Here is a 22,366-nt window from a genome sequence, read left to right as displayed (position 1 = left end):
CCCCCACACCTCTCTGAAATTTAAAGACTGACGTTCCTCAGGTGAAGCATTATTGAAGTAATTTGTCATCTTGGGCATATTATTTATACTAGTGGCTCTTATATTTAAAATGTCCATTGAGAATCTAAAAGAGAATATGCCTGACATAAGTCTGTCTAGATATTACCATATGCATTTCCAATGAAGTATTTTATCTGGATTTATGAGATATAAAACTGGACAGAATAGAGGAACATTTAGCTTCATTTTTCTAGATTGTGTCAACTAATTGATAACATGCCATAATAATTTTTCAGGGTCACCTTTGCTGGAGCATTTTAAAAGTACAAGTAGTGTTTTAAATCCTCTCATTTATTATTTTTATTGCTTAGGTTGGCAGAGGACTTGCATGAGAGTGCATTTTATGGTTAAGTAGAAACAAACAAAAAAGAAGGCTTTTTAAATGAAAAGGCTTTCTTTGCTGAAAAGAGAGGCAAAGTGGTCGCAATTACCACAGTAGGAAGCAGATCTGAGGATAATGAGATGAGGCCTATGCTTCATGGAAATGGAGTCCAAATAGAAATTTAAATCTATCGGATTGACTCAATAAAGGACATTGGTTTTGCACTAGCATTGGGGTGAGGAGGTAACAGAATTCACCCAAAATTCCAGGCATTCACAGAATCCTTTTAAATCCCTGTCTTTTGTACGCTCTAGTATTATCAACATTGAGTTAGACATGCTGTGTAAGATGGGCATTCTATATTGGGCACTGTGCTAATTATTTTACATACATTATTGCCAAATCTTGGTAAGTCAGCTTATAGTATCTCATTTTGATAAATGAGTAAACACAGAGAAATTAGGTAAATTGCTAATGTAATACATCACAAAGCTTACTCTAGTGCTCTGAAATATTATGCAATGCTGCCTACACTATTTATTTTTATTACTTCTCAGAAAAAATTTAGAAAATTTTATTCTTGCTCCCCACCAGATCAGATGATGCCCAGATCTTTGTTGTGATGAGGCCCTCTGATTGTTACTTCTGTTCAGATTTCTAAGGGCCATCCAGGGATCCCTTGGGATGTGTAGCATGCTCATAATGATGCCTTTCCCTTGTACCAGTTATTCTTGATCTAGAGGCAGAAGGGAGTACCAGACCCAACTTGTATACCCCTCTTAAACACTGAAATTTCTATAGGAAATATAGATCACACATCAAATGACCAAACTTCAGACATATGCTACAGACTTAATGAAAGATTAAAAGTGGGATAGTGTAAAGGTTAGGAGAGAAGGCTCAGAACAGACAGTCTGGATTCAAATCCTAATTCAAACACTTATTAGAAGTGTGACCTTTAGTCAAGTTCTTTAACCTCTTTGTACTTCAGTTTCCTGATCTTAAAATGGGGATAATGACAGTATTTACCTCATAGGGCTGTTTGAAGTTTTTAATGAGTTATTAGCTTTAAAACACTTAGTAATTGGTAAAAAACCTGGGAAGTACTAAGTATTCAATAAAAGTTAACTCCACTATTATTAATCAGAATAGTGTAGTTTTGCAATCCTGCAATTGCAGTAGTTACTAACTTTCCCGTATTGGTGTCTATTTCCTTTTGGGAACAAATTTTTCTTGGCTGTCAGACTTGGGTTCACAGACATGGAGATAAACCTTTCCAAAAACTTCAGATTGTTGCTCCTGATCCTGGCAGATATGTAATTGCTGTACCTGCTACCATCCCCAAACCTGCTCCAAGACAGAACACAACAGAGGCATTACTATGAAGGGCACGGTTCCAGTCAAACGAGTGGCAGAGAAAATACGTTCTGTAAAAATTCAGAGAAAGGAGTTGTATGTGATTATCAAACCGATTTCACAAAGGAGTGAAATATGGTCTGGGTATTGGAGAATCCTTTGGATTTTAATAAATAAGCATTAGGGAAACCAGGCCAGTTGGTGGATAGGCCACTGTGGAGAGTTTCACAGCTCGATGCTGCACCAGTTCCCATCAGAGGGGATGAGTAGAAGCTAAAATCCAGTCTGTGCTTGGGTTGCCAAGTCATGTGCAGTGGCACAAGTGAGGTCCTCTGAAGAAAGAGCTGTCTTTTCCTTCTCACCAAGCACCTTGGGCTTACCACACCTTTTGCCTGGGCTACAACCATCCAGGGGACTTTCTTCTTTCTAATTCCCATAATGGCACCCAATAATTAGGACGCCATAAAAATGATCATTCAAACAGGCACAATTCTGAGAGAGAAAAGAAGCACTATTCATAGTTACTCCTTTATTCCACCACAAAACAAGACTGTCTCAGGCAATCTGTTTATAAGATGCCAGGCCTGCTGATTAAACTAAGATTATTGCTTGCCTCTTACTTAAAGAAACTGGGATCAGCCTAAGTTAGTCAATATACTAGGGGGTTAAGTTTATTCCTGTTGAGATGGAGAAGCTAAAGATATCAATTAGAAAAAGACTCCAAACTGATCTTAGAAGAATAATTTTAACCAGATTTGAAATCTTTACATTTTTTCTTATCCTTCTAAAAATATTTTGTCAATGTATCCTTAGTCACTCATACATCTTGTGCCTAATTTCCTCTTTTGCTTAACCAAGTTTCATGTATCTTAAATTGTATGTTTAGCTTTTGTTCAAAATAGGTGTTTTTTTTTTTTACTTTCTTCCTAAAAATATTTTTCTTAAGTATTTATTTCATTCTGAATTAGAAAGCACTGAGAAAAGGTAAGCAACTAGAAATGAAAACAAAACATCAAAAAATGAATAAAATTCTTTAACATGCTAGCAACAGACCCAAGTCTTTGGCTTATCCATTTCTTTCCCGCATTACAATCTACATTTTAGCTTAAGACCCTTATGGAGGCCAAAAGCCTCAGATGTGCCTCTATTACATCCACGAGCACTTCACGGTTGTCCTTGTGGTGGGTTGGCCTGGTAGGGAACATAGGAAAGCACAAAACACGAATTTTGTCCTACAGGAGTTTGAGGTATAACTTAGGGGGAAAAATAAATCAGTTAGAGAAGTAAACATGTTATGGGAAATATCAGATGACGTAGCAAAAATTATAAATAGGAGAGCTAAAGAGATGTGAAGTAGAAACAAGAAGAGACGTGTTCAGTGCCTAAAAGAAGTATGGTAGTCCTGAGCCTCATCTAGAAGGAAGAAATGGACATATATTGACTTACTTGGCCATTCCAGGCAGGAAAGAGAGAATGAACCCCCAAACAGAGGTAATTAGAGATTCCAAAATAGCACAGAAAATGTTCTTGCTCTCTGTGAGGAGGCATTTTGGATAACTTTGTTACAATCCTGGTAATGAAAGCTGTGAGTTCCTAGGGGATGTCTATACTATGACAATAATTGTTTTCTTTGGGAGTATCTAGATGGTCCTAGAGCTGGCGACATCGCATAAGTTTCCAGGTCAATTTACCCTGGGATTTCAAAGAGAAGTTGAGCACAGTTTTTGAGTCTGTGATGACAAGGTTAAATTAGCTGTCTTCACCTGGACAAAACTCAGGTAAACTGGTGCTAGTGATATGTGCCTGTTATATTTTAATAAATTCTTGGTAAATAGGTTGTGATGAGCATACCCAAGTTTCATTTTTACAGATATCTCGGTGTATTCCAGATTCTAGCTCTAAGTAAATTATACTTCCCCAAACCATCTTACCCTCATGAATTACTATTTGTAGTTATTAATACCAAAATTCTCCCAATTACCCCAAATCTCAACATCTTTCTCACTATCCCATCAAAGCAGTCTCTGGGTCCAATAGTAAGCAGTAGTTTCCATTAATTTTTTTCTTCCAAGATTCCCCAGTTTCCATAACATTCTATTTGTGCTGGCATTACCCTTTTTTACAATTGAGTCTCTTTTTCTGTTATCAGCTAAAACCCATCTATATTTATCTCCAGTCTCCATTACTTTAACTCATCTGGTGTACAGCCAGGATGTTTATCTCCCTAAAATTGCTTTCATCATATCTTTTCCTGCCCCACAATTCTTCAGTGGCTCACCAAAGTGGACTATAAAAAAAAGTAGAATTTGTGTGGATGAAGAGATGTATAGCAGGGTCAACGCCCTTCTCTTAGGTCTGATATTTTACATTTTTGGAGGTTTATTTTTCAGATTTTAATTGTTTTGCTTTTACACATATAAATTTTTTTGAAAATCTGATTTTACTGATTTACTTTTTTCTAAGTATTACATTATCAATTTCCTGCTCTTGTGATAGGAAACTTAGGATTAGATGTGTTTGTTTCTTTGTTTTTTACTGTATTTGTCATGTCAATTTCATACTTTGAACTTTAATGTTGTCTGCATTACATATACCTAAAAGCCATTAACTTGATAAGCTAATCATAATGATTAAATGGAATTAGAGTATTTCAATGTATAACCAAACTAAAACAAATCAAAGCAAGAAGGTCTATTGTATTTGTCCATAATTTGTAATGATGTTCTTTCCATACTTTTTTACATTTGCTTTTAATAGGAAATAACATGAACAAGAGTAGTTTTATGAGATAATGTACTTCAACTCTTAATGAGCTATGGTAATTTTCAGAATTCTGTAGAGCTCAAGAGAACAATCTCTCAAGGCTATCAAACAAATCATCCTGCATCAGACGGGAATTGGACCAGATTCTAGTGAAAGTCTCTTTTTTTTATTTCTGAGAGTCTGTGATTCTATGTAATCTACCAATAGTAGCCATTATATTTTTAACACTGCCTATGTGCCAGAAACTGTTCCCAGGTGCATTACACAAATTACGTCTTATTCTTAAAAGTAACCTCATAAAGTATCCCCATTTTACAGATGTGATAAGACTTGGAAAGATTCAGTAACATGTTCATGATTGCATCACTGAGATTAAACCTACGATTTTCTGGCCCCCATAAAATCAATAGAATTGACTACCTCCTTCTATAAATCTTAATAGTTTTATATTTTATGTATTTAAAAAAATCAAGATTTCACAAATTTCCAACTAGAAATTCTTTATCCTAGGACTATTAAAAGGAAGGAAACTTCATTTTGGTGAGAAATGTGTCTAGTGCTACATGTACTATAATTTTCACTTCAATTATTGACAATATAAATGTTTTAAAAACTGCCTAATCTTGATAATATACCATGTTGTGATCACTTAATGTAGTCATCAAATAAAATTTCTTCCTTAAAAAATGTGGCAACCTAGAGTTATTTTTGTTTTAAAGGCTAACCAAATAAAACATCTATGCTTACACATGTCCTTAATGGCAGAGCTGGGATCCTACCCACACCTTCATTTTTTCCAGGCCAGAGTTCTTTCTAGTAATACCACATTACCAGCAAAAGGGAAAAAAGAAGAAAACAAAACAAAACAAAACAAATTATTCATTGCATAGACCCCTTTGACATAAGCTTTAGTAAGTACTGAGTTACTATAATATACACCTTTTATTTCTTCATGTTTATAGTTCATTTGTGTCTAAGAGCTTACATGTGATCTGTTTCTAATCAGAATGCCCAAGGACTTCCTAAAAACAGATCAGCAGTCCTGTGATTTTTTTTTCCCCAATTTTCCTGCCCAAACTAGAATTGTTGTATGTATCTACAAATACATACAGCAGAGTCATTGTGTCAAACATCATGGGGGGAGAGTTGATTCCATATCTAAATCTTACTGTTGAATTGCTCTGTTTTCCTACTTCATTTAAGAGAAAAGCAGTCACCACTGTGGCTACCCGTGTTCACCAGCAAAAATAGGATTTGGAGGGAATGAAAGAATCAGTAAATCTAGATCATAGAGAAGAGATTGAAAGCATGAGATAGGCCAGACAAAGATTCCAGAGTAGAGATTCGATATGGTGAGGTATATTAGAACAAAGATTAATGAAAGAGATAAGTGCCTAAGGAAGTATAATAGCATATTCAGTAATTCATTCAAAAATATTTATTTAGGACCTGCCATGTGCCTGGACCTATACTGGGGTACAGTGGTGAGCATGAGCAAAAACAGACATAGTTCCTGCTGTCATGAAGCTTGCAACCTACTAGAGAAAGCACATTATTTCAAATAACTACTCTGGCTAAAGTGCAGGGAATGGGCTAGAGGGGTCCAGAATGAATGTGTGGACATAAGCTAGGAGGTGTACCACAGTCGGAAGAGAAAATAGAAAGGTACTGTGTTGAGAGTGAAGAGCAGGTCCTTCATAAGGGTGTAGGCTCCAGGAACATCAGAAGAGAGCAGAAGCCAAGGGCAAACACAGGGCTTGCCCACTCCTGTCTCCCAAGCATTTTCTCCAAGAAACAGGCCAAAAAATATGTTGAAGACTGGCTCTATAGGTGGAAGTGGTGAAACTTTGTCTAATTTCTTAGGAAATATCGGGATCTTGAGATGATTACATCCGTACGAAGCTGAAGTCTTTTGTTTTTGCAGCAAATGTTGCAGTCATCCATTTGCCAGGCTTTCACTGTCCCTGGGCACTTTCAGTGAAGGCTGTCACTCCTGCTGGAGGGCAACTTCACTGAGGTATACCTTGTCCAAACAAGTTGGGTTTGGAACTAGCATCATTCCCCAGTGATAAACACCAAAGGAAAAATGCAACTGCGTAAGACATTTATCCAGTTTTGAGTAGAAGCTAAATATTCCAAGTTAATAGTGAAAGTTGCTTGGGGGAGGTGTGGGGATAACATGACTATTTAACAAGCCCCAGAAACTAATTATAATATCTCAGAATCACTTTTTATGTTTATTTTTCTAAAAAAATTTCTTAGTTACTAAGAGTAGAAATTTATGTGAATAAATATAGGCTTATCCTTTGGGACTTAGGATTTTAGAGTTCTAGAAGTGGGCACAATAAATCTTTTGTGATCTCATCACCAAATTGTAGAAAACATTAGCATATTTCAATACAAAAATCTCATTTTTATTTCATCATTAACATAAGGAGGGATTTGTTTCATGCAGTGTTGTTTTAATATGTTTGTTTTGCACTGAGGCTTTTTGCATAAAGTAGAAACCTGGCACTAATCGCCATCAGTGTTATGAAGCTACATGGGGCCACAAAATAAAGAAAATAGTAGTAGCACATAACTTGTTTAGTTTAAGAAATTTCATTTAATGTTGTGAAAGGTCAAGTAGTTCTTTTTGTGAAAGTCGTTCTATATATGTAATGAAACCACATATATATTTTATGCTGAAAATAATGTCATTGTCATCTTATACTTTACGTAATGCAAAAATATAAATTTGTAGAGTTTATTTTGTAAGTGCGGTAAACTACCAGAATTGTGGTGCAGAATATTATGATTTGCAGCAAAACCAGAAAAAGACAAAATGTATTTTTAACCAAAATTAATAATTAAAATGGGTATGATTTTGACACTAACAGAGTACTTTTTTAAAATGCAAATCCAAGAGTACTCATTTCTAGACTATCTTAATTGACAACAAAATGCTATCACATGTTAATATCAAAGATCTGTGAATAAGCTAACAATACATGACTTCAAATACTTTTACATCATCTCTGTGTTAGTTTGCTAGGGCTGCCATAACAAAATGTCATAGATCGGTGGCTTAAACAACAGAAATTTATTTTCTCACAGCTCTGGAGACTGAAAAGTCCAAAATCAAGGTGGCAGCAGGTTTGGTTTCTTCTGAAGCGTCTCTTCTTGGTTTGCTCATGGCCACTTTCTCACTGTGTTTTCACACATTCTTTCCTCCCTGGGTGATCATCGCTGGTGTCAGTAATTCATTAAAAAATATATATTTTTATATGTGTCTATGTGTCTAAACTTCCTCTTCTTATAAGAACAGTTATCAGAATGAATTAGGACCCACCCTAAAGGCCTTGTTTTAGCTTAATCACCTCTTTAAAGGCCCTGTTGACAAATAAAATCACATTCGGAGGTACTGTGGGTTAGGGCTTCATTGTATAAATTGGGGTGGTTGTGGGGGGACTATTATTCAGCCCATTATAGTTTAAGTATTTGAAGCCTTCTTGTGTAGAAGGGTTTGTTTGTTTGTTTCACTGAAGTCAAAACAAAGCCAGTTGGATTTAAAAGACTTCAAAAAAATTTTAGAGGAAGTTTTAATTAGGCCAGAGTTGAATGGCCCGATTAATTCAGCCCTCCCCTTGCATATGACACACTCTAACTATAGATGTGCTGGGTTATAAGAAAGACAGAGAAGAACGTGTGAGTAGACCAGTTCCAGTTGTCCTCACTAATGGAGCATCAGCTCAAACTTGGTAGGACATGTTTGTAGTTTTGCTCTTCTCTCTATTCTGTACTGCTTTTAGGGATCCACAAGAAGTCAAGGTGGCTTAAGTTAAAGCAGAAATACTGTAGGCAGTAGAGAAATTCAGTTTTATCCTGAGAGATGCAATGAACTATGTCTTCTCTGTATATACTGCATTCTTTAGGATGTCTTAATCTTAACTGGTGATCTTCACCCAGGCTGGGAGTCACAACTGGGCCACCTACAGGTTTCAAATCTGCCTTTGCCAGGCTTGATTGGAGAGAAACTGTCATGAGGATGTTTTCTGAACCAGAAATAGCCCCCAAAATACAGTTCCCATGATCACAGGTGTTTGAGTAATCCAAGAAAAGGTTTACTTTGATAAATTTCAGACTAAGGAGGTTTGCAAAGAGCAGCCATTGACTTGATGTTCTCAGATTCCCTTTTGAATTTTTCAGCTCTTATATTCTAGTGATAAAAATTTTATATAATTTTTTTTTTTTTTTTTTTTTGTCTTTTTCGTAACCGGTACTCAGCCAGTGAGTGCACCGGCCATTCCTATATAGGATCCGAACCCGCGGCGGGAGCGGGAGCGTCGCTGCACTCCCAGCGCCGCACTCTCCCGAGTGCGCCACGGGCTCGGCCCGTAGTGATAAAAATTTTAAATGAAGAGGAGACATACTTCTTTTTTTCCCCAGCATCATAATGCCCCCTCCTCTATCCTATTAACCACATTTTATAAAACTGAGATCTCCTGAAGTCTTACCTATGCCTGCCTTTCTCCTTTTGAAATGGCTGTCAGAGCCATGACATACTTCAGTTGGTGGGGAGAGAGAATCTAGAGAAATATCTGGGTACTAAGAGGTATGTGTGTCTTTATAGCAGAAAGAAGAAAGAAGACATGCTTGCAGCATCAAACGTATCAGAAAAATGTAATGGCTTAATTATAAAGGATTCCACAGATGACAGTTGAAAGTTTTCATAAAATTGTCAAAGCGCCATAAGACAGTTGAGAAAAAAGAACACTCTAAGTCAAATATTTCACTGCCTTTTGAAGATATTTGCAGAGTTAGAAATATTTATGGTATTTTGTTTTTAATGGCTCTAAAATTAATCCTCTTGTGAAAACCCACAGACACCATGTCTTAACAAGATGGCCTAATGCTTGTTTTTATGACAATCCTCTTCTGAGGCCTGGGACCATAGGTCATTAGCAGCGGGGTCCAGCTCAGAGGCCACCCAGTCTACCAACCTCATTTTACAGATAATGGGAACTTCCTTGCTTTAGGCCTCAAGATATCCACTTCTATTTATAGTTTTTCTAGTTTTTCTTTCCCACAAGCATTAATATACAGATTAAAATGCTATCACAAACTTCACTAATATCGAAAGTTCTTATTCCAGGAGCAGTTTTTGTCACTGTGTTGTTGGCACAGAACAGATGGCAGTACCCTGAATTTAGTTTTTCCTCGGGGCAGGTGTCCTTGGCTTTTTCTTTCCTCCTCCAGTTAATGACCTCCTTTTATTTGTTCCCATTGGCTTACCGGTAGCCATGCGTAAATCTCTGAGAATAAGGTTGACATTGCATGGGAGAAAATGCAGTTATTTTGATAAAGCACCTATGGAGTTCTGGACATCACTTATAATAAGGCTAGTTCCCTGGCCTTTATTCATACTAGGAAAACAAAATATTTATTTTTTTTACTCTTCTTCACACCTACTGCAAATCCTTTCCTATGATCAGGAGGATGAAAAACATTTTCTGTGATCTGTACATTCCTACATATGTCATATAAAGCAAATAGTAGCAATTAATAAATAATGACACAACCACAATATAATGGGTAATATTTATTGAGTACTTACTATGTGCCAGGCACTGTGCTAAGAGATACATGTATTATGTCTGTTATTATTACAAATACATATTTTACAGATGAGAAAACTGAGCCTCAAAGGTGGGCTTTTGATCCAATGTTACCCAGCTAGTCAATAGTGAGGCCAAGATTTGAACCCAGGAATTAAAGCCCAACATCTTAACCATCAAGGGTCCTTTTTCCTCAGTGAATCTGACCACATGGGTATTTGCTTCCAAAAAAAAAAATTGCTGACATTGACAACATACTTTTATTGGTGGAAAGTTACTTCAGGATATAAGTTCAAATCCATAGTGTTTGATTTGTCTACAAAATTTTTAAAAAATGATTATTTAAGAGGTTTTACACTTCATAAAAATCAAAAGTATCTAGCAATGACCCAACAACTATATCCCAGTCCGTTCTTTTCACTTCTAGAACATTTAATCCTGAATAATTTGGGTGCATTTGACAAACCTCATCTTTCTAGCTGAAAAAAATCACTGTACTCCAATTAAAAGTGGAAGAGAGAGTGTGAAGTCTACTGAAAATGAGATTAGAATGCTGTAGTGACCAGACTTATTTTTCTTCACCGGAAAATAAGGAACTTTTTCAGTCCCACTTACACGTTATATATGGCCATCTATGAAGCATTCACTTCTTTCCTCTTCCATAGACCAATCTAAATATTAAGAAGGATAGATTAAAAGTTGAGGTTAGCGTGAGGTGATAAAAATTCCAGCAGCACCACATAATTCTTTGATTTTCAGAAATTGAGAACTGAGAAAAGATGCCTTAGAGAATATGTATCTGTGCTCTCATTAGGGTGGATAAGCTTAAATGTTATGACATTATGATTTAGAAAGTGCTCAAGATTTTCATATCCGGGAAAATGGCAAAATGCCATTTGTAAGGTAATGTGGGGCTGCTCTTGCATTTCATTTTTTTAAATTCTCACTATTTAGCGATGTCTATCAGTGGCCTTGCCTGTGTTTGTAGTGTTAAACCATTCTTCTGTCTTAAATGCTACACAGCTAGCACAAAAGAACTCTTTAGTATGCATGATAACAGAGCATGACCTTTAATTTATCAGAGTAAGTTCTGTATTTTGTTATCTGCTTGTCCCTGTTGCTTTTCATTTCTTGCTGCTAGTTTTTGATATGACACCTCAGTCTCTTTGCATTGGGGAACCAAGAGCGTATAAAGGCTTAGGAAAAAAAGTGTAAATGGCTGTTCATTACACACAGGCAATGAGATCCAATACTCACAGGTTATCTTTATTTCTAATTTGACAAAACAGTATCCAAACTAAAATTTTTGAATGTAAGCAGCTAATAGGAACAAATGCTTTTACAAATCTTTTGTATAAAAGAACACTAGATATCTTAATGCAGATCCACAAAACAGAGGGACGTGAAGGAAGAAATTTTTAAAACCAGTTACACATTCTCTAAGCTTCAAACTGCGTGCCCAAAGCACCATTGAACTCTGCAGTACACAGCCTGTGGCCTTCCATGCCCAGCATCACAGCAGCTTCACATGAAGCTATTGTGTGACTAGACACAAAGTCCTGCTGTTTCACATAAGGAGCTGGGATGTCATCAGAAGCATTAATCACGAACAGAGCATTGCCCTATATGAGCTTTGCATGCTCTCTCCATCTGTACAAGCTAAGTGAATTGACTGGCAGGGCCCTTGGGCTGTCCACCCTCTCACTGTAGCGTTGCATTAAGATACTACATTTAATTTAGAGAAAACATGTGTATGTGTTTTTAGAAAGCGGTGAAAGCAAAATTGAAATATGTATAAATATAATTTCAATAATGTAAAATTAAAATTTGAAAAAAGATCATCCATAATTCCTCCATTCTAACATAAATATTTTCTTTTTACATATTGCCTTCAAATTCTTGCCAACTTGCATTGTATTTTACTTAGTAATTTTAATATTGCATGTAATGCTTTTTTCACATTTCATGGCATATGAAATCATTGTATTCATATCTGTAATTGTTTTTTGAGACTAAAAGTATTTTATTGGAGACTATATTTATTTAAAAAATAGATGTAAGGGTGAGTAGGTTTATGGAATTAAAGGGAATGATCAATTATCAACCTTTTGTGGGTTAATAAACACATTAAAACACATTTTTATCTAGTTATTATTTCAATGACATTTAGATTGTGATCTAGGAAAATTCCTTTGTGTTCAATCATACCTTCTTTGCTCTAATTTATTGTCTTTGAACTTATGTGGCAACTACAGTTCACATGGTGGTTAATTGCATATTTATGGCAAGTTATCTATTATATTAAACTTTCACTTAAATCTTTTATTGACTCCCCAGTAAGCTTTTCAATGATAGGATCCATGTGATGTATTGATATATGCCTGACACTGTGCTTTTGGAGTACACAGTCAGAGTTTATGTATTGACTGAGTTGTTATGTATAACAACTTGCTTTGTATATTAAAAAAATTGGGATTTAACTACTGGAACTAGAGAAGAGGGAAGAAGTCTTTTGGGAAGCTGAAATATGTCCAGGAAGAGTAAATGTAAATGCACACCTTGGGTTATTGACAAGTGACATAAGAGCAGTGGGTTTCTGGAGATGTGTAAAGGGAAAAGCAGAGATGAGAGATGGGCAGGAAGAAAAAATGAAAATGTGAAGTCCAAGCAAAATACACTTTTAAAGCATGTTAACAAAGTTCTATCCTTCCTCTCGTAAGCCAGTGATGTACAATGGCCTTTGGACTCATTACTAGGACCCTCTCTTTCCAGCTTATCTCCAGAAAGGGTCAGCATCAAAGGAGCAGTGAACTTGGTGGATTATTATGCTTGGGGCTCGTCTTATAAGTGAGGGGTTAAGACAAGGAATGCCTGGAGCATTTATGTCTCAAGTGGTTATGCATGGCAGGGCATCATTATAAAAGGAAAAAACTGAAATCCTGCTCCTCACTGTAATCTTAACTGTAATAGGTCTTTGATCACTTTACTTACCTCTGCTTCACTATCTTTATCTATAAAATAAAGATGATAAAAATATCCTCTTGATGAATCTTAAAGGATTTGGTGATTCATTTTGCATGCCAGTGAGGGCAATCTCATCCCAAACTTCATAAGGCAGAACCTTTATAGACAAAACTACGACATTTCCAATACAAGAGAATGCTATAAAGATAAAAGGGAAGATACTGGGCCTTCACGACTCAGGCTGCTATGAGACATTGATCTAATAACTGTTCCATGTAATAGCTTTGGAGTCATATATCTGCAATCGAATGGTTCCTCCTTCTGTTATACATGATGCAACATTATTTACATCATCTCTTTGAGCCTCAGTTTTTCCATCTGTAGAATAAAAGGTACTCATGGTTCGAGATCATATCAGCGTTAAATGAGATAATGTCAACAAACAAGTAGCACAAAACGCAAAATATAAAAGCCATTTAATACATTATTTTCCTATTTTCCATGTGTCCTATGTTTTCTTTAGTTCCTTTATCTACAGGTCACTTTCATACTGAAAAAATGGATTTTCCAGGATGTATGAAATTTCATTGTAGGCTGACTGGTTGGTCTAGTCCTGTTGTCAGAAAAGAAGCATCTTTATATTCTGGTAGTGTGTGTTCATCATTTAATGAGGTCTTAAAAGGACAGAAGACAATTCAAGCCCCTCACTGCTGTATATCAGTCGTGAATTGGGCACACTCTAAAACACCCCTACCCTCATGTTATAAAGACTAGAAAATTCATAACTTCTACCACCTGATTTTGTAAGTTCCAATTTTGTATCATTTTTGCCTTGAATGAAAGCAGTTTTCCTTATAGGCCATTGATATATTTATGGATTAACTTTAGAAGTAAGTGTTCCCTTGAAGAGTCTACATTTCAATTCATTTTATAGAAATCCCCACTAAAATTAGTCTAGAGAAAGATAACCTTGAAAATTGCATATACTTCTAAAGGTTCATTGAGCCCAAGACTGCTTCTCTTATACACAGTTCATTAGAGAATTAAAGCACTTGCAGAAATTTCCCCCTAACCAAATCTAGAATAATTTGGTGGAGAGGTAGAGAATACAGGGAATGCTTCCTTGAGAAATATATAAGCTGATATTTAAAGAATAATTCAGCCAGACTTAGACGTGTGTGTGTGTGTGTGTGTGTGTGTGTGTGTGTGTGTGTGTGTGTGTGTGTGTGTGTGTGTGTGTGTTTGTGTGTGTGTGTGAAAGAGAGGAATGTGTGTTGGGGAGTCCTTGTTGCTGAAATTTGCAAGGCAAAGAGAATAAATAGCATGTTCAAAGTAGATTGGCTTAACTATAGAAATTGAAAAAGGTACAGAATGACTAGAGTGTAGACTTAAAAATAAATGGTTAAGTGAAACTGAAAAGTAGGCAGAAGCCAAATAGATGTATATATTTGTTATGTACACATCTTAATGCTATAGAAAATAATACAACATATAGGACAGATATTTTCATTAAAACAGCTATATTTTTTTCAAAAAAGTGTTCCTCAAAGGATATCAAGGATGTTTAAAATCTACTTATTTGGAACATTACCAGCTAAGTTCAGTATTACTGCATTTTTATGTTAAGTATGACAACCACACATATAGCACTTAATAGAAAATTGCCATACTGCTACTTTTAAAACTAGAGTAATTTTATAAAATTATGTCAAACTTTTACTTTGCCTTCTGGGTCTAGGCATATCCAAATGTCCTGTTCTCATTTAAAACAAAAAGTCTAAAAATGGACTCCTAATCTTTTCTTGAAGTATGTATAGCATTCAGAACCCTTTTGTGTTTTCTTTCCCAAAGTTAAAAACTCAGATAATAACAAGCCTTCAGAAGAAGCAAGTATCTTTTGTTGTTTTTGTTTTACTTTCGTATTATTCTGCACAAATGCTTGGTTGATAGCATTTCTTTTTAAAAAATATTTTTCCAAAGATATTACTGTCATATCAAAAATTGACACTTCTATTTCTGAGGAGAAATGACACAACAAGTGTGAAGATCTAAGATGGGAAGTGAAAAACTATACGTCATTGACATTCATATAGCTTGTCTCTACTGACCAACAGTTATAAAATTATGATTACAATTTTGTTTCCCTTCGTTCTCTGTGTCCCACCATAAAATTTAACTCCCAGTCAAGGGTTTGAGTTTTATTTCTCCTTGCCTGCTTCTTACCTTACTTCTTTGAAATTACTCATTTTCTTGAAGTCTACTGGTTCATATTAGAATCATTATATTAAAATGTGACCGAATGCTGTTGGTTAGATGGTGCGTTAGTCCATTTGGGCTTCTGTAACAAGTGCCATAAGCTGGGTGACTTATAAATAGGAGAAATGTATTTCTACAGTTTAGAAGACTGGGAAACCCAAGATTAAGGTGCTGGCAGATTTGGTGTCTGGTGAGGACTTGCTTTCTGGTTCATAGACAGCCATCTTCTTTCTCACTGTGTCCTCACATGGCAGAAAGGGGCAAGGGAGCTCTCCAGGGTCTCTTTTATAAGGGCACTAATTCCATTCTCATGAACTAACCACCTCCCATAGGCCCCATCTACAAATACCATCACATTGAGAATTAGGTTTCAACATGTGAATTTTGAGGGGATACAAATATTCAGTATACACAGATGGGAAAATAAAACAATCTTGGATTTAATCAAAATAGAGGGTGTTACATTCTAAGTATGAATGATCAGATTTTCCTTTTTTTAGTTTTCACCCCTGGAACTTTGTTTGAAGTATTCATTACATTACCTCATACATAAGTGGCCACTCCAATTACAGCTTGTACCTCTCAATTGGTTGTGGTGGCATTACTACAGGGCAGGCTTTGCTCCAGTCAAAAATACTTAATCCTTTAGCAATTCAAAGGAAAACAAAACAAAAATTCACATGCCGTTTCATTGCTTGAAAATTACTTCAACAGAGACATGTATGTAATTGGTGACACTTTCAGTGGTAATACCACAGACTGAAACTACATGAAATTAACCAGAAGAAAAAGAAAAGAAACCAAAAGAAATTTCCCATCCTGCTTTTATTAGGGGAAAAAAAGTACGGATTGAATTGTCACCTTTTAACTATTTAATGAGAAGCTCTGTTTTCGTAGACCTAACCTATGTGCACAGCAGATTGCTGTAGTTTTGTTTTTGAAAGAAGTTGAAATTCTTCTGGGACCCTTTCGATAACCAAAATGAATAGATCTTTTAGAAGTGTGTCATTATTGCTTTATCCTTACTTCTGATTTGGAATATTTGAAGATAAAAATGTCTTCTTCCAAAGATTCACCTTTGGTTTGATTTGAATTTTCAGATACATTTCACTTGTTTTTAATCTTGCCTATCACTTCAAGCCTGCTTCTTTTGACCATCCACAGGAGCTCTATGTAATATTTCTATATCCCAGCATGTTTGATACTAGATCTTGAACCTTTCCAATGAAAAGAAAAGGTCATCATAAAATATATATGTCTTTGACCTTTCTCAATCAAATGTGTTGCTTTATGTCCTTTGTATTGCATGTCATGTCTAGATGTATACTGAGCTATGTACAGGCTTAAATGTAATTAACAAAATCACACAAAGTTACTGGACATTATTTCACAAGTAAATATCAACATGAATTTGTAAAGAAATAAAATGCGTTTTAAGAAATTATATAAAATAATATACCTCAATTATCACTTTCCATGTGCACCTTTTTAATGAATATCATGAGGTGAAGGCAAAACGTATGCCTAGTTCTAGTGAACCTAAACAGTCTGGACTTTTATACCCAGTAATAGAAGGGGCTTGGGAATAATTTATTAAAAAGACATTGTCACTGTACACTATTTAGATGTGTCTTCATTTGGTTAACAATGTATTTGTATATAATCTTGCCATAGAAACAATGTATTTGTACATAGTTGTTTTTTTTTTTTTTATTCTAGTACAAGAATAAAGAATTTAGGGAGGAAAGCAAACATATATTCAATTGAAGGGCGCACCATCTGATTTCCCATCCATTAACTCTACAAAAAATAAAGTCTGTCCTTTGATTTAAAAATCAGGTCTTTCAGGTGAAAATAAATAATGCTCTCTGAACTATCAGGCATCTGCCATTCAGGGTTATGCGAGTGTATGATCCCCTTTGTGTGACTACCGTTCTTATAAATTATCACATATTTTCACAACTGTCTCTACTGCCTACACTATTTTCTAAATCTCTTTGTCCTCAGTGTTGTTAGGTGACCTCTTTGTTACTCATTGGGAATGCATTGTTTATGTTTTTATTTTAGCTGAGTCTTATCAAGGATCTTAAAGTTACTGTTGACTTATTTAGGACTTTCCCCTCCAACTTTCCCCTACTAATAATAACTATGATTACCTTTTTTGTTACATGGGGAATTTGTTTTAAATAATGAACTGATTGGTTGTATGGATATTCAAATAAGTGACAACCTATTAAAGAAGTAAAATTATAATTAAAATATATGATGTTTCCTTTGGAAAGTACAAAGGGAAGCTTAGCTACATGTGGTCTAGTCTCCAGACACAATATTTTGTTCCCTTTTCTTCTGAATGTTGTTAGGCTGTGGGGATGAGTTAATGTGGCATGGAAGCTATCAGAACCAAAAACAAGATTTCCATCACTACTTCTTCTACAGTATTTCATAGAAGGTTATGTGATAGATATTGTGCACTGCAAATACAACAAACACTACATATAGTACTTAACCTCATGGAATTTTAGAATTTAAAGGAAAACTGTTTATTAAATATGCAATTACAAAGTCAATGCTCGTTTCCAAAGGGCATGTTTCAGGGGCTACGAAAAGATATATTCAGATGTCCTAGCCTAGCTTGAAGACATCAGGGAACACCTCCTGGGGGAGTAATGGTTCCTGCCGAGAATATTCCATTAAGGAATGATGGTTGGTTAAGGAAAGATGGCATGAGGTAGGAGCAAGGGAGGCATTTCAAACAAAGGAAGCCGCAAGTGCAAAGGCCCGGAGAGGAGAAAGAAGCATTTAGAAGAATTGGAATATCTCATGAAACTAGAAAGAGGAGAGCAAGTCAGTGACAGCCTTGAGATGGGCAGGGGAGGTACAAAGGGATCAGACTGTGGAAGTCCTCAGAAGCCTCATTAAAAATCTGAGATTTTATCCCAGATGGTAAGGGTTATGCTAGACAAGTGGCATGATTAGATATTGGCTGATGCGTGGAGAATGGGTAGGATTGATTGCAGAGAAGATGCAGACATCTGTTAGTTGACTATAGTAGTAATTGGAAAAGAGGGATTTGAGACCTAGATTTGGATGGTGTCTGAGGGAATATGGGTCATTCCTGATGACGGAAACTCTCCAGCATGAAAAAAAGCATGAGGAACCAACTAATCATAAAGTTGTCAGGAGGGCTATGCCAATGTGAACTGGTATGAATATTGGGTGACAAGTCCATAGAGCAAAGGGTGTTTGTAATATTTCATATTTGCTTTTTAAATTATGAATGTAGAACATATTTATTATATAGATCACATATAAGCCCAAAACACATAGATCATCAATAATCACACTGCTCTAAGGTAACCAATATTAAATTTTAGCATATCCTTCCAAATACACATATATGCAAACAGAATAGAACACAAATTGTGCACAGTTTTAAAAAATAAAGGCAGGGTTGGAATTTTATACTAGTTTGTGTCCTTTTTTAAAAAAATGATATCAGTTTACCAAAAATATATTCCCAAATTATAAAATACTGTTTTACAGTGTTTTAATGATTGCATAATACAGAGAAATACATATAAATGTTTTCATTAAACTTCATATTTAGTTCAACTTTGATATCTACATTTTAAATTAAATGTTAATGTGTGAAATATTTTCAGTCATATAGACATTCAAATGACAAAGTGATAAAGTCTAAAAGATAGTTCTTTTCTATTTCTCCAAAAGTGTGTGACCAATATTATGGTTGTTTAATTGTGGTAAGTAAAGTATATTATAAGACTGGCATAAGAAAACACTTATAAATTATTCTATATCTGAGAAAAAAAATTATATCTATTATCGTCCCTAGCAAAATGCTCCACTCTTTTTATATAGGTAGTATTACTATTCAACATTTCTTTCACCTCTGAGTTCTCATCTGGGCTACTGTCAAATGCCTTAGCTCAAAATTCCATGTTAGGTAATTTTCATGAAATAGAAAAACTCTTCTTGCGATATAGACAATTGAGCACTGATATGGCAGCCCAGATTCTTCCTAAGTGCTTTATAAATTGGGAAAACACTCATCTATTTGCAAGCATTATTCAAGGTCAATTTAAACAGTGTTTCTAGCAGATTAATTTTTTATTCAAAGACACAAGGCTATCACTTAGTTTAAATCTATGAATAGAGGCCACTGTTTGTGGCTTGTATTTGTTTTTGAAGCTATCATGCCTTTTTTGGAATAACTTGTAAAAAGCAGATATTTGAGTGTAGAAAAACATTTATATAATTTTTTTTCAAATGTTATACACTTCAACATGTTAAGCTTTAAATGAAACTCAAGGACACTCAAATAGTCACTTTTGTCAAAGCCTTTTCCTATAATAACATATTTGGATGATGCAAGATGTATTCTCTTGTGATGTCCAAGTGATTGATAAACCAATTTGTGTGGAATACACAAGAACTATTTGGACTCTATGATTTTCTTAAGTGAGATAAATAAGAATTTCTGTTTTCTGAGTAGGAAGTAAAGAATGCTAGGCCTATTGTAGATGCTTCAGTGTGCCAAAGACGGTATTAAGTTTGTTGTTCATAAATTACTAATCTGGAATAAGAGGTTGAATGTATTTTGAAAACTTAAACCTGTTTCACCTGAACATGTTTAACTAGTTAATAAGAAACATCAAAAAGACAAAACCCTAAGGTCAATGGTCATTTCTTGTAAAGCGATTATATGCTGTTTAAATTGGTTGTTTGGGTCTGTCTATAACATAAGTTTAATAACCTAGCTCAAATGCAGATTTCTAATTTTCAATTAACATAGGAATAATTTTGTTTGCTAAAATAAAATAAATGAATGAATGACAAGTCTGAAACATGAAATGTTCCAGGTAGAACTTTTTAAAATTCCAAATTTCACAAAATCATGTGGCAACTGTATAGCTCAAGCTTTAAGTATTAACTTTTAACCTTTGACCTTACAGATTTTAACCAATGAAATGTCTCTTTAAACTTTAAAGGAAACAATGATAACGAGCGCCTGGCGATTGCTAGACAGCGAATTCCATATCGACTTGGTCGAGTAGTTGATGAATGGCTACTCGACAAAGGTAAAAAACATTGATTAAAACTTCAAATAAAAAAATAATTTGAACATAACCAAGTAGTACTTCATTGTAACACTAATAAACATAAAAAATAAATTTTCCGTAAAACTAAATTAAAAACAAATTTAAAACAGTAAAATGTAGATAGTAATATTTGCATACCTTGTATAATAATTTCTATACATTTTTAGACGTACCAGCTGTTTAATAATCTTACCCAGTTAACTTAAGGTTAAAGGGACTGTTAAATATAATCCACTAACTCAATCTATGAAGGTACTCACAGCAAGCATTAACCCAAAATGATAAATCGTTTATAGATTATATTACATGTTCCAGCCTCTAAATTATTAACTAAAATATATGTAGTTCTGATATCTTTATTATGGTCCTGAAAACAAACAAACAAACAAACAAAACTCTTTGTTTAAACTCTAGGAATCTTAAATAGTGGGCAATATGGATTGCCAGTCAAAATGAAGTCCCTTTAACGTTTGCAACCTTCTAAGAGCATTTGGGAACAAACCCTAATTAAAACTGAACTTAAAGTTGTGTGCATGCTTTTTATGAGCAGAGAGCAATCTGCTAAGACTGGATACTCAATTTGATGATAATGGTACTGTTGCTAAGGATTGCTGTTTGATGGAAATGTGCCATAATTTCTCCATCGGTTTGTGTATCATTCCTGAAGCCTCTTTTTACATCTGAAGCTATTTTTTTTTTTTTCATTTTGTTTTGTTTTGATAGACTTGCTGAAAGCCAATCAGAAAAATATTTTTGGAATTTTTTTGTCTCTGACATGCTCAGTGTAAACCATGCATTTCTTTTCAGTGTGATTGCCGGAAAAATAGAATAATTCAAATAACAATGGACTATTGCCTTCAAAAAATTAACATATCTAAAGAATAGCATATAGATACGTGTGGGCATTATGTGAATTATGAAATATTTAACATAAAATTTAAATTAGATTTCAGCTTCTATAGATTACTTTCTGTCAGTGATAATTTCAGAATGACAAATACTTGAAATGCTAGCTATCTCACATTTTTTTAATTTAACAGTTTAGACTTAAGAGACCAACAGTATGAGATCTTGAGGTAAAAGGGATCCACTAAAAATTGATTTGTAATACATATCTTTGATTGGTCTTTTAGCAAAAGCACTACATTTACAATAAGTTGAGAATTTACAAGTATTTGCCAATAATTATGCATTTCATGGACACCTCATTTACAAGCAATGAATTATGAGTCAAATGCCTCTCTTATAGTTTATTGCTCTCATTATCCACCCCATGAAAGATCTGTTTTATCATCCTTTGTAGATGTAGAGTTCACAATCAACATTTTTGCATGTATGTAATATTATTTTTACAGGGCGTCAGCTCACAATCTTCAATAGCCAAGCAACCATAATAATTGGCGGGAAAGAGCAGGGCCAGCCCTTCCAGGGCCAGCTCTCTGGGCTTTACTACAATGGCTTGAAAGTTCTGAATATGGCAGCCGAAAATGATGCCAACATCGCCATAGTGGGAAATGTGAGACTGGTTGGTGAAGTGCCTTCCTCTATGACAACTGAGTCGACAGCCACTGCCATGCAGTCAGAGATGTCCACATCAATTATGGAGACCACCACGACCCTGGCTACTAGCACAGCCAGAAGAGGAAAACCCCCTACGAAAGAACCCATTAGCCAGGTGAGCATGTGGATTTCATTCCTTCATTTTGGACATTTGATTATGAAAGTGGGCTTTTCTGCATATATATCTTTTCTAAAATGGGATTTTTTTTCGATCTCAGGTACTACTCAGTTTCCTTTGAGACTTGCTTAACATAATGCATTCAGTTTGATTATAAAATGTGTACATGCTGTTGACTAGATGTTTGTGGATTTTCATAAAAAGTTTTGTATTGGTTTGTTAGCTGCTGGCCAATAGTCTTGACTCAATA

General features: G+C 35.1%; 1 protein-coding gene across 11 annotated transcripts in view; it reads left to right on the top strand.

The window, feature by feature from the left end:
• Positions 1-22,366, top strand: part of LOC134363293 (neurexin-1) — a 765,130-nt gene that overhangs the window by 605,760 nt on the left and 137,004 nt on the right. For 6 of the 11 annotated variants that reach the window (XM_063078880.1, XM_063078879.1, XM_063078878.1 and 3 more), the window contains 2 exons: positions 20,328-20,417; positions 21,794-22,113. In XM_063078880.1, coding sequence (XP_062934950.1) covers positions 20,328-20,417; positions 21,794-22,113 — 410 coding nt within the window. The remainder of the gene's footprint in view (positions 1-20,327; positions 20,418-21,793; positions 22,114-22,366) is intronic. The other 5 variants (XM_063078883.1, XM_063078882.1, XM_063078881.1 and 2 more) reach the window with 1 other exon arrangement.

This window comes from Cynocephalus volans, chromosome 14 (genome assembly GCF_027409185.1).
Source record: "Cynocephalus volans isolate mCynVol1 chromosome 14, mCynVol1.pri, whole genome shotgun sequence".
NCBI lineage: Eukaryota > Metazoa > Chordata > Mammalia > Dermoptera > Cynocephalidae > Cynocephalus > Cynocephalus volans.
Note: the sequence above shows the minus strand (reverse complement) of the source record. Positions and strands in the feature narration are given on the sequence as shown.